The sequence below is a fragment of the Semicossyphus pulcher genome, unplaced genomic scaffold (assembly GCF_022749685.1).
Source record: "Semicossyphus pulcher isolate SPU_LCO1_2020_fin unplaced genomic scaffold, fSemPul1.0.p SCAF_16, whole genome shotgun sequence".
NCBI classification, from domain to species: Eukaryota; Metazoa; Chordata; class Actinopteri; order Labriformes; family Labridae; genus Semicossyphus; species Semicossyphus pulcher.
The window spans coordinates 17,026,371-17,039,370 of record NW_027211670.1 but is presented as its reverse complement, the minus strand read 5'-3'; the positions used below and the strand labels follow the sequence as shown (position 1 = coordinate 17,039,370).

Sequence of the window (13,000 nt, the reverse complement as noted above, 5' to 3'; positions counted from 1 at the left end):
TGCCGCCAACTTATAAACAGTCTAAGGCAAAAACTTCCAACATAAACAAGCTTCTATCAAAAACAAACGAGCAAGCGAGTTCAAACACTATTAACTAAAATTACAACACAGAAGGCCTCAAAGAAAACAGCCTCCTTCCACAGAAGAGAAAGCACCCGTGCAAGTTGACGTCACACGCAGATGAATGACCCACTCGCTCTGGCTGCCTGCTTACCGAGGCTTGATGGGCGAGTGAGAGTGAGAGACACGGGAAGCAATCATCTTTTAGATACGCTTTTATTTTGAAATTGTCATGGCATGTCTGCGTTACAGTAAAGCTCCGCCCCTCAGGCAGATACTGTTTGAAGGCCGCTCTGTTAGATGGAATCAAAGTGTATTTTTCAGCCTTACTAGAAGCTTTCAAAATAAAATAGACGTTTAAATTCTGCGTTTAGTAGCTTACATTGATTGATTTTATTAAACAACACCATCTCCGTAATCCTTACAGTGTTGCACTGAGTCTCCCTCTCCGTACAGTTAATTATGAATCACTGTAGGCCATAAAAGAAGGGGCTTTCACAGGGGGGGGCTGTGTGATGTTGTCAGAGGAGATGAAAGGAGAAGCTCTGAGGCTGCAGCCTCTTTGGGGGCCCTGGCTAGTCAGTATTCAAGCTCCCTGTCCAACTGATAATTAGCCACACTCTGCTGTCAGCCCACAGGCCCGGCAGCCCGAGTCGGGGAAAGTCCCACCTCATTCTTCCTCCAGCTGGCCTTTTTTCAGGAAAGGCCCCCGCGTGCAACCTGAGCCGCCGAGCCTTGATGTAGACCACAATGCCGGAGATAATCATCTTACTATAATGCAGACACGGTCGAGTACACTCACATTTGACTTTTTTTTTTTTTGTTCCCCCTTTCGCAGGCTCCACTTACAGCATCTTGTCCACCATGCCGTCCGACTCGGAGAGCAGCAGCTCCCTCAGCAGCTTAGGTGAGTGTGGCGCTCGTGGTGCCGCTCAGGCGTGTAAATATAAACAAAACATATCGTTGTTCCTGGAAAGAATAACAAATGCGTTACAAGGAATCAACTCAGCAGATAGATCGGCCAAATATTAGTCGGTCATTGGTGTCTGCCTGTTTAGACTCTGAGCACATGCAAGTGATTACACAGATGTGAGAAGGATTTAGAAACTCGCTGGCCCCAAACACACACACACACACACACACACACACACACACACACACACAGACCTGTCTTATGTAGTCATTCTAAGAAGGAGAGAGGATTTGGTCCATGCCACTGAAAGGACTTTAACTTAAATCAGTTCACTTTGGGTGGTTTCTGTGTCATATTTTCGTAAGCACTGAGGTTAATGAGTACAAAGTTTGAGTGGATAAAGAAGTAGATTATTAAACTGATTTGGCTGCGAAAATTTAAGCAATAATTAAAGGAGCAGTTCTCCCCTGGAAAAAGCCGCTGTCGGTCAAAGCTGGTGTTCTCTGTAGATAGAAGCGATAATATTTGAAATCGGCGCCATAGCTGTGGAGAAAGTTGTACAAACAGCTCGTGGTTTTGCCCATTCTACATTCCTACAACACCCAGCGTGCATTGCGCTCCTCACTCTGAAAGGAACAGCCCAGCGAGAGACGCTGGAGTGAAATCCGAAATACGACGAGAGTATACCGGTGGATCGTCTAAAAAATCTTCATGTCTGCAGTCTACATTTTAAACCTGACGATTTTGAACGAGACATGACATCGGAGGCGGGCGTCCTAGATTGAGGAAGTGTAGTTTAGCGAGCTCCCTGGCCACCGCCACATGACGCGTTTTATGAAGTCTGGCGGAGGTTTTCCAGGGCCCATTGGAGAAGCGGAAAGCGTCTTCCTAAGGCACAGAGCCAAATTGCATTTTTTTCAACCATAATGGCATTAGCTCCCCGTAATAGCATGATAGGACTGAAGCCTAAATTCCACAGGATCCGTGTCCGCCTCGCTCCGTGTGCGCCGCGACCTCCGGAGTTGATCGCGCCCATTCAAGTCAATGCTCGTATCCCCACAGCACGCGCCGGAGATGGACCCAGAAGCGTCTCTCTGCTCTGCTCCTCTAAAGATACGAGTCTATTTTTGATAGAGGTCGCTTCAAGCCATGCGTCAAGCTGAACAAAGCAGATTGTTTCCAAACAGGAAGTCAGCCATGAAAACAGCATACAGCATCCGGTTATTTCAAAATAAAAGACCATGTACAGACCGGTTCAGACTCCTGTTTTCATCAGCACACTGAAATATTGGAAAAATCTAACATTTAATAAGTAGTGAACTCACTCAGCCATGCTAGAAGCATAAAACACACAGTTTTAACATTGATATTATTGTGTGATTTCGCAATTCTCGCGTGATAATGTAGTTCTCCGGCGATCTCGCGAATCCAGCTGCTCAGGCCAGCGCTGCACTGCGGACCAGACACGCTTCCTGTAGGCTAGGGCATGTGCCGTCTGACGGAGCAGAACCGCAGCATCGGACACGGATCCTGTGGGATTGAGGCGTGAGGTTGAAAATCGGCGAACTGGCCCTTTTAAAAATAATCCAGAAGGAAAACCGTCAAGGGGGTTTCTCTTAAAGCGTACGTCACGTATGCATTTAAGCTCAACTGAGCCTTTTAAAGAAGTCTATAGAGCTGCACTTATTCCCCCCCCCAAACTCCCCATGCCATCAGTGACATACTGACTCCCGCAGGTACGCCCGGTCAAGCCTCCTCCCCTCCCCCCGCCCACATGGACAGCCACCAGGTGAACGAGAAGATGGAGACAGTCCTGTTCCAGCTGCGGCACGTGACCCGCGAGAGGGACGAGCTCCGCAAGCGCCTCGCTCTCTCCTCACCCGGAACCACCTTCGATGACTGCAGGTACTGTTCCGATCTCGTGTGCCTGTTTTTCCAAAGCAAACATTGACAGAAAGGCGCAGTGATGTTGTGTACACCTGCACTCTGAATGGAGTCATTCTGCCTAAAAGAGACAAAAAAAAAGTCTTACGTGACATAAAATTGTTTAAAAAAATGCTCGACTCTGTAAAACAACGGGTAAGCATGCAGTATTAATGATGCTGCTCTTCCCTTGTGTTCCCAAAAGCACAGTTTGTATGATGTTCCTCTCATCCTCCCATGTGGCGACTAAAAGCTCAATTTTGATGCATCCCAACTTTTTTATGCCTTCTCTCTTAGACCGAACTCGAAAGCAGGTCACGACTACGAGCGTCTGAAGCTGCAGTGCATGAAGGCGATGGCGGACCTGCAGTCCCTGCAGAACCAGCACAGCACCACCCTGAAGAGGTGCGAGGAGGCGGTGAAGAAAGCCGACTTCTACCAGTGAGTGGAAAGAAAAACTACAGGCCCCCTTTTTTCTTTTTTGTAAATTTTTTAACAGCCGGCGCATTTGTGCTCGATGCATCCGCACTCAGCCTGCAGGGTTTTAGCTGCTCTTCAGCTCTTCCTCTGACATATTCACAGCAGATTGCATAGAACAGATTTTATTTTGGAGAGTTAAAGGGATGAAGCCTTTATCGCAGTCCCAGAAGCAGATGAGTTAAGCCCTGAAAATCAATCAATTTAATTTCATCCCTTTTTTAGAAAAGTTTTTTTATTGTGTTCTTATCGGCGCAAATCCCGAGTCGTGTCTTCGCACCAAAGGCCGCGAGCAGACGCTGAATTGCTTCCTCTATAAGTAATGCCCTTGAAGAGCTCATGCCAAAGCACGCTCTGTAATCATCATCGTCGTCATGTGAAGCCTGGGTGCATGGCACGGCATCTGTGCCATGAGGATAAAGCAACCGAACGGAGCGTTTTGTCGTCCCGTGGAAATAAGCCGCGGCGAGTCGACGGGGAAGGGGAGGCACGCTCCATTTGTGTGATTTCATGATGCCATACTGTCTCCAAGTGTAGGGGGCCGACATCTGGCCCCGATGCAAACAGACGGACGACGGATTATTGCCATGTTTAAGCCTCTCCTTCTGCACCCTGTTTGCACCACAGAGAAAGTCTTTAGTTTATTACCGGCCTGTCTGCCTCTGCACTTAGTCATTCACACTAAACAGCCTCCTCTGTGAATGGGGAATCACACTGTGCTCAGATCAATGAGACACTTAATACGTAGGCTAACATTAGCCTTCTGTAATCACGGAGGGTTTTATTGGCCCTCGCAGTCATTCATGTTTGTGCTACGAGCAGTTAAGCAGTGTTACATAACAGGCTTTTAATGTTAATATCAGAATAAAACTAATTAGCAGCTTTGAAGAGGAATAAAGAGCTGAGAAGGAACCATGAGTGCAGTATTTTATTACAAAGGAGCTAACTCTTAATTCCTCATCTTCAGACTAAAACGAGCTCCCCTTAAAACCCCGGTTCGGACGTAGCGGTCTTTCTGTTTAGAGTTTGCATGTTCTCCCCGTGCATGCGTGGGTTCCCTCCGGGTGCTTCTTCCCACAGTCCAAAGACATGCTCGTCTTAAGGTTAATTGGTGACTCTAAAATTGCCCGTAGGTGAGAAACTGAGCATGAAAGGTCGTCTGTCTCTATGTGTCAGCCCTGTGATTGACCGGCGATCAGTCCAGGGTGAAACCCCGCCTCACGCCCAATGACAGCTGGGATGGGCTCCAGCCCTCTGCGACCCAGAACAGGATAAGCGGTATAGATAATAGATCTATTTAAAGTGATAATCTGGAAGATCTCAGCTTCATTCTCTTTGGCGGCACCTTATGGCGATAAAAGGCAATTGCAGGAGCACACTTCCCAGAAAACCGGGTCCACAGTTGGCTCACAGTTTTCCTCACTGACGGTCGCAAAAATACTGCAAATGCAAAGGCTTTCATCAGAGGCTCAATCACCATTGTGTTACCTCATTCGGCGATAGATAGAGACTTAACAGACATTTATTTAAATGAAAATCTTAAGTAGGAAATAAAGTAGAAAAATTTGCATGTTGGATTAGAAGGAAACGTCATCATAAGACTAGAAGAGCTCTCGGCACAGACTGAAGGAATACGCACAGAACGAGGCGGTGTGAAATCATGCCCAATCATTACACACTGTTATTTCCGGAAAGTGCGTAAATGATTAGATAATTGAAAGGAAATTATAGTAATTAACAGCAATCTTCATCATCTGATTAGTTTATTCAGCCAAAACGTCAAATTGTCCCGGTTGCGGCTTCACTAACGTGAGAAATTGCCGCTGATTTAATTTTCACTGCAAACTGAATATCTTTTTGTTTTAAGAACGTTTAAAGAAACAAACAAGGAAGTTGAAGACATCTCGTTGGAACTTTTAAAAGGCATTTTTCTTTTACAGTTCTTCTGTAGAGTAAACATCACATCTAAAACAAATTATATCCTATGTTTTCGGAGTATTTGTCTCTCATAAGTTAGAATTTTGCTCGGCTCAATGTACCGTAGTGCTGACTTTAAACATGTCAGACAGTGCCCACAGTCTAACGGTACGTTCTGTGGTGTCTCCTCCCCGCAGCACGCTGCACAGCCGCCTGGCCAGCGAGCAGGCCCAGCTCAAAGAGGAGCTGGAGGCGGTGCGGCAGGACAACATCCAGCTGGTCAGAGAGCACAACCACGTGAAGCAGGCCTGCGAGGAGCTGCGGAGGCTGCACGACGACGACCAGAGGGAGGTGGCCGATATGAGGATCCTCCACCAACAGGTACATATGAATGTCAGACTTTTACAGGTGCATGCTGTGTACGCACACGCTCCTTTATAGCTCAGGCTGCCCTTGAGGAACAATCTGGATCCTGACATTTAAGACAGAAATCAATGTTTATCTCTCTGTGGCCATTACGTCCAAGACAACATCATTCAGGGAAATGGGGTCAGACAAGCTCGTCCTCCATCGATCAAAAGATTCCTTCAAATCTAACAAATGACCGAACCTGCTTCTGTTCCTCCGTCTGACGTGCAGTCAGAAGGTCCGATCATTATACGATTACCACATAACCACAGGGCCTGTCTTACATGGCTCTGTGAAGGCAAGGATACACGCCGCATTGTGCTCAGAGCTCATGTCATCATTAGGCAAACTTGTGTTCTGCGTCAGTCAAATGAGAAAACAAATTAGCTCGGTGATGTCAGAGCAGAGTCGACCTTTTATGGTGCGCTTGTGAGATGCCAGTGACACAGTGCAACCTGGTTTCTCTTTGAGCCTTTTGACCCTTTTGTATTCCAAGTTAAGTCACTAGAAAACAAAAAACATGTATCTGAAAGGAACTGTGTGTACATGTAAGTTAGAGGTAGTTTTTTTTGTCTCTTAAGCAGTCTTAAGCAGGATTGTGGGACTGACAGACGGGTCGGTGCAGCGTCAGCAGTGTTGCGGCCATAGTACCGCACCGTCATGGTGAGGAAGGAGCTGACCCCTGAGGCGAAGCTCTCAATTTAACCCTCACCTATGGTCATGAGCTTCGGGTAGGGACTGAAATTATGAGGTTGCGGCTGAAATGAGTTTCCTCCGAAGGCTGGCCGGGCTCAGCCTTAGAGACAGGGTAAGGAGCTCAGGCATTCGGAGGGAGCTCGGAGTAGAGCCGCTACTCCTTCGAGGTTTCCCAGGTAAGTCCAACTGGGAGGAGACCCCGAGCCTACCCGGAGCTCGCTGGAAGGATTATATATATATCCCACCTGGTCTGGGAATGCCTCGGGATCCCCCAGGAGGAGCTGGAAAATGTTCCTAGACTAGAGGGACGACTGTGCTAACTAGCCTGCTGCCACCGCAACCCGACCCGGGATAAGCGGAATGTTTTTTATGCTGTAAAATGACGATGGGATAAATGTGTGGTCATTACATTCTCTCTTCTTTCTGCCGAAAGCCATGGAGTATGCCCGAAGCATAAGCTGCTCTCACCTTATGTGTAGAGGCTATTATGCAATGTATTTAATGTATGCAATATATTTAATGTATCAGGCAAAGTCCTGCACTCATCTACCTCATGTAATCATTTAGATTGCCTCTTTTTTTCTTGGATTATATACCGTATATATTGTAGGTTTTTTTTTTTGCTATTTGCCTTTTTATCTTGGGACTTTAAGTATAAAGACAGACAGGAAGCTTTAGGTGAGTGAGAGGTAAAGTTAAAGAGGGGGTATTATGCTGTTTCACATTTAAGACATATATATGATGTTACAATGTTGGATGTCCAGACTAAACGTGGGTGAAGTTTCAAACCTGTAGGTAAAAGTATGTTGGAGTAATCCCCAGGCTTCTCAGCTCAGTCTGCAGGCTGCTGTGAACGCCAGTTTTAACACTGTTTTTTCTACACGCTGCACCAGTGTTGTCAACTGTTTTCCCATGAAAGTAGCTGGCACTAGCTCCATCATACGCTAATCTGCATATTGGTGACATCGTGACGTATTCATCTGCACAGCGCTTAGTGGTTGTGAGAACATGTTTCTGTGGGGTGCAGCGAGGGAGAGATTAAGAGATCAATATATAAACAGGTAGATCGAGAATTATTCAGCCAAATACTCACAAAATCCCTCGAGGGATAATATTTGAAGTCGGGGATGTAGGGATGTACTGAACTCCCACTGCTGCGGCGAGCGAGCTGCCCGATTGGCCGCTGTCCTCTTCCTGCCCGCTGCCCCAGGCCAGCCCCGCGCGCCCCTGACAGCGCAGTGCTGCTGAGCACGGGACAAGCAGCATACATGGGAATGAATTACAATATGATGTATTTCACTGGTCGGAAAAAGTCGCTAAATTTCTCGCTAGTCGATTTTCAGAAAAAAAGTTGGCAAGAGGAAGAATCTAACGAGAAAGTCGCCAACACTGCGCAGCCTCAGCAGGCTTCGGAGAGCTGGCCAATCAGGATAAAGTCGGCTTGTAGGGGCAGGGTTTCTTAAAGGGATAGCGCCGACTGAGTCGTTTCAGGCAGAGGCTGTATGAGGGCCTGCACAGAGCACCAGTGTGAGAACAATGAGGAGTTTCTTTAACTGTAAATTATGCTGAGCTACTACACAGGTATTACAGAGAGAAATATGAAGCTTGAAATGAGCTTGATACCCCCCCTTTAAAATAATTTGGCCTATAGATTTAAGCTAATATCTCTACTTTTAATACTGTCATCAAATGGTTCATTTTACCCTCCTACCAAAGAATTGCAGCACCTTTTGCCTGATTTAAAGCAGGCAGCAGCCATTTTTTATCAACTGACCTCATTGCACTTGTTATGAAAGCTCTCATTTGAGCTCTGGTGTATAAATAAGCCAAACCAAATTCAACAGAGCTTGTTTAAACCACACCTAACAGGTCAGGTGTGAAAGCAAAGATTGTGTTCTGTTTTAAACTCTGCCAAGACGCCGTTATTTACATCAAAGCTTACCTGAACTGTAGATTTAAATGGGCTTGAATCAGGCTTAAAATATATTTATACTTCAACACTATTGTGTTGTTACAGCTTCCTTACTGTCCTCATTTAATTGCACCACAAACAGATGAAACAAGCAGACACATTGTACACCACCTGAATGCTGTCATTTCCAGGTGATGCGAGAGGGCACGTCTGATGTCCTCAACAAGCTCTACGACTCAGCCGTGGACAAGCTGGAGGCCATGAAGAGCGACTACGAGCTCCTGAGGAAGCGCTACAACGAGAACACGGCCGGTCACAACGCGGACCTGAGCCGCCTGGACCAGGCGGAGGAGGAGAACCACCGGCTGCAGAAACAGCTGGACATGCTGCTGAAGCAGAGAGACGCCGCCATCCACTACCAGCAGCAGTACTCGTCGTCGATAAGGAGGTAGAGCTGGGAACATCACTAGAAGCCGCACACACACAGACTCGGCAGCTGTAAAAAGTCACGTAACCTCCGCTGATTTTAATGCCAAGGTCAGATCTGCACAGTGCTTAAATCATTCTTAATCCAAAGCAGATGAAGCTTTGCAGACGAGCAGATGCTTCCAAATTTAACTTTTCTTTTATAATGCTGATTGCAATCTTGGTCACTTGCTGTCTGCGGTCCCTGTCGGGGCTTTTAGTTCTTATGTTTAATGTATTTTTTTAAGCAACTCAAAAAAATCTCATCTGCAAATGGAGGGACAATTTAAGCACTGTCAAACCCACTCTCCTCCCTATGCACAGGTTTGACAACACCCAGCAGGAGCTGTCCAAGGCCGCAGCCCAGAACAAGGAGCTGCAGCGGGAGATGGAGCGGCTGCAGTCGGAGGCGACGCGGCTGAAGACCCAGCAGCTCAAGGCGGCCAAAGACTCCGATAAATACAAGGAGGAGCGGGACTCCGTGATCAACGAGTACCGCCTGATCATGAGCGAGAGGGACCAGGTGATCAAAGAGGTGGACCGGCTGCAGACGGGGCTGGAGGTGGCCGAGGCCAAGCTGAAGAACACGTCCTCGGAGAGACGGGTGGCTAACGAGGAGCTGGAGGCTCTCAGACAGGTAACGCCTCTGTTTGTGTCATAGTCAGGTCAAACATTCAGTTTTTTTTAATTAAGTTCAGCATAACCAGCATTTATACAATCATTTCTCATTGTTGAGCAGGTATGGTAAACTGCTAATCTTGCACAACAAAAGAACAAAACAAGGTATAAAATTAAAAAATATAAGATATATATTTAAAAAAAGTCTCAAAAAGTAGAAGCAATTACATTTTCAATTAAGATCTTTAAAACAAATTAATTTCTGCATTATTAATTGTGATTTACGAGGCTAATTTTCTTGCTGTGTGTGGGGAAAATTGCAAAATATCTGCTCCAAATGTATCAGTTGAGCTCAGCTGGTTTTTGCTGCTGTCACTGTTAACTTCAGCAACTTCTAAACCTTTTCTAGAGGGCAAAAAAAGTGACATTTTTGTTGTTTAAAAGCTACAGTTAAGGAAGAGTTGGCCAGCTGATAAGGACAACTCAAAACAGACAACACAAACGGACTTCTATTTCAATAAAAAGACGTGCTCCATTGGAGCCAGAGCTGCGCAGTAGAGATCGGCGGTTGGAGACATCGTAGCCACTTCCGCTAACCCAAACACACACTTAACTTACCGAAACCACAGCAAAGATTCGGCACGTTGGCGTGTTTGACAGCAGAACAGTTTCTTTGTGTTGGTCTGAGGTTAACGTTCACAGATATATAAACTTCACTGACTAGTGATTGTTTTAGTTACGTCTCCTCTCATCGTTTTCTCTCTACTCTTCTAATCCGGGACAGATCGACTGCAGGAGCTGTATTTGTCAACAGAGCTGTCAATCATCCTTTTTACAGCATCAAATTAAAACTAAACTTGTCAGAAAAATAAACACTTGGACGTAAATCAGCATGATAAGAACTAACTATAATGACAGAAATTATGTTTGAGAAACATTTATTTGACATGTTTTTTGATTTTATAGTTTGACTCATGTCCCACCTGTGAACATGGAGGAGGCGGGCTTTATAACCTATACTGCAGCCAGTCAGCAGGGGGCGATAGAGAGGGTTTGGCTCCACTTTTAGGGAGCTGTAATGTCGTACATCTTTATATACAGTCTATGGTCAGGGCCCTTATGAATCGGCATCAGTACAGCTGTTAATCGACATGTTTTTCTTTAGCCGTCATTTACAGTTCGTAGCCTTAAAGGAAGAGATGAGGTAAGATTTTATAGATCCCAAAGGAGGTAATTCCAGTGCCTAAACTGCAAAAGAAACAGGCCAAAGAGGCAGGTACAGATGTGTTAAATAAAACAATAAAAAATGTCCAATCAAAATTGAATAAAACTCTGTTTTTGTGTGATATGAAGGAGCTGGCCTCCGCCCTGGTGGACAGGGACCGGGCGATCTGCGAGAAGAACGAGCTGCTGGAGAAATACTGCCACGAGGTGAAGGACAAGGCCGAGGCCCAGAAGGAGCTGAGCCAGGCCTGCAAGGACATCGAGACGGTGCGCGAGGAGAGGGACGTGGCCCGCCAGGAGAGGACGGAGGCCATCATCCAGAGGGACCAGCTGCTGCGAGAGTATTACCAGGCCAGACAGGTAGCCAGACAGACGGGAGATTTATCATTACAAGTGGAGGGATTGATTTTTTTCCACTGACAATAATCCCTTCATCCCCTCTCGTATAGTAGTAGTAGTTTTTTTCGTTCAAGCAGCTGGGGGGTTTCCACACATTGATTGTGCTCTGAAACGTTTGTCTCACCCGTCACGCCGCTGTGATTGTCAGGTTAATTGCGATGAAAGTGCTGAGATTCCTGCATTAGTAAATTACCAGCTTTTACAGTCTTTGAAGTGCTAAAAAAAAAGCTGCACCAGGAAGAATAATTAAGCCAAACAAGAGTACAGTGAAGTCTAATGGAATTAATTTAGCTGTGGCTTTAATTACTGCTCTCGCTGCACGGCCGTCTCCCCGCTGTGCAGTTATTTTCAGCCTCAGACAGAGGGAGCATGTGCTACGGATCCACCGGCACGTTCACTTATTCTACTATATCTGACCCACTTCTGACCACACTACCTAATCCAATCTGTTCTGCCTCAAGCTACCTGAAAAACATGATGGGCAGGAGTTGCGTTTTAGTTTGCAGTTTATTTATAAAGTTTGTGGTTGAGCATTGAAAATTTCTTCTTCATGTGAGTTAAGTTAAGGGCTTCACGCGCCAAAACACTGCACAGTGACTGATAGTTTCTGTGTGCAACGATTTGAACATTAAAAGAAGAATTAAACCTTCATCTTAATAAGTATTCCAGAAGGACTGTGGGTTTGACTGGCAATCGGGAGAGGCTGATGTTGCCGTGTGTTGCATCAAAAGTTGAGTCAGGACCAACTGCTCCGAGTCCTGCATTTACAGATGATGTAACACATGTACACAGTGAGACTAACTGTGTGGGGAAAGGGGACTGACGCAGTTTGTGAACAGAATTTTAATTAAAAAGTTAACCTCAAGTTAAGAACAAGACGAAAAACTCCCAGTTAGTGACGTGTTTCCCATCAGCCAGCAGTGGTTGGTCTGCCAGAGAAGGTAGGCGGAGCGAAGCGGCTGCTTTTCCGGTCTCTGCAAGTGTCGCGAGTAAACAGTAATCTACTTTGGCTGAACAAACAGAGAAAAGATCGATGACTACAGATACAACTTCAAAAATAAGTGAAAATCCAAAGAAAAAGAAACAAACTGGACGCTCAGATGAAGGCAAACTGAGTGGACGTCACTCTGTCTGGATATGTTGAAAGTGTGCTCCCGCAATTACCATTTATCGCCATAGGTGCCGCCAAAGAGAACAAAACTGAGATCTTCGAGATTACCACTTTTTTTTTTTTTTTTTTAAAGATTATTTTTTCGGCTTTTTTGCCTTTAATTGACAGGACAGCTGAAGATAGACAGGAAATGCTGGGAGGAGAGAGCAGGGGACGACATGCACCAAATGATCGGCAGACTGGGAGTCGAACCTGCGATCAGTGCAACGAGGACTGTAGCCTCTGTATATGGGGCGCCTGCTCTACCAACTGAGCCAAACCAGCGCCCCGAGATTACCACTTTTAAGGCAACTCTTAAATGAATGTAACCTTCTGTGTTGTTTTTTCTAATATTCATTGATAGGACAGCTGAAGAGAGACAGGAAACACTGGGAGAAGAGAGTTGGGGATGACGTGCAGCAAAGGGCTGAGGGCGGGATGTACTTAATTTTTCTCACCACGGTGAAACAATAACGCCCCCGTACGGTTCGACAGTTAACCCCCGCCTCAGCCCGCTGCCGGAGTATGTTTTGTTTCTTTCACCACAATGCTTCCCCCACACGGTAAAACATCATCATCATGAGCGGTGGAAACACAAGTTTATTAACCACTACTCAGTTCTTATCCTTGATTGTTGAAATAAAATCCTTGATTTGATTTGAGTGATGGGCAAGCTGTTGTTGTAGCGGCTAAACCAGCATGTCGCGAGACCGAACACGGGCTCGTCTGCGCCGATGAGATGCTCAGAGGGTTGAAACAGTGGTGTTCTTACAGCAGGATTTATTTTGCTGATTAGTTTGATTTTTAAAATGGATTTGCTGTTCACAATGTGTCGCTC

At 45.9% G+C, this 13,000-nt stretch overlaps 1 protein-coding gene across 2 annotated transcripts in view; it reads left to right on the top strand.

Moving 5' to 3' along the window:
- LOC138593538 (disks large homolog 5-like) overlaps positions 1-13,000 on the top strand; it is a 44,546-nt gene that overhangs the window by 8,226 nt on the left and 23,320 nt on the right. Inside the window, exons 2-8 of one of the 2 annotated variants that reach the window (XM_069664597.1) lie at positions 899-967; positions 2,725-2,878; positions 3,194-3,337; positions 5,488-5,671; positions 8,498-8,754; positions 9,096-9,408; positions 10,743-10,973. In XM_069664597.1, coding sequence (XP_069520698.1) covers positions 899-967; positions 2,725-2,878; positions 3,194-3,337; positions 5,488-5,671; positions 8,498-8,754; positions 9,096-9,408; positions 10,743-10,973 — 1,352 coding nt within the window. Of the gene's footprint in view, positions 1-898; positions 968-2,709; positions 2,879-3,193; positions 3,338-5,487; positions 5,672-8,497; positions 8,755-9,095; positions 9,409-10,742; positions 10,974-13,000 lie in introns of both variants that reach the window. The other variant, XM_069664596.1, reaches the window with a different exon arrangement.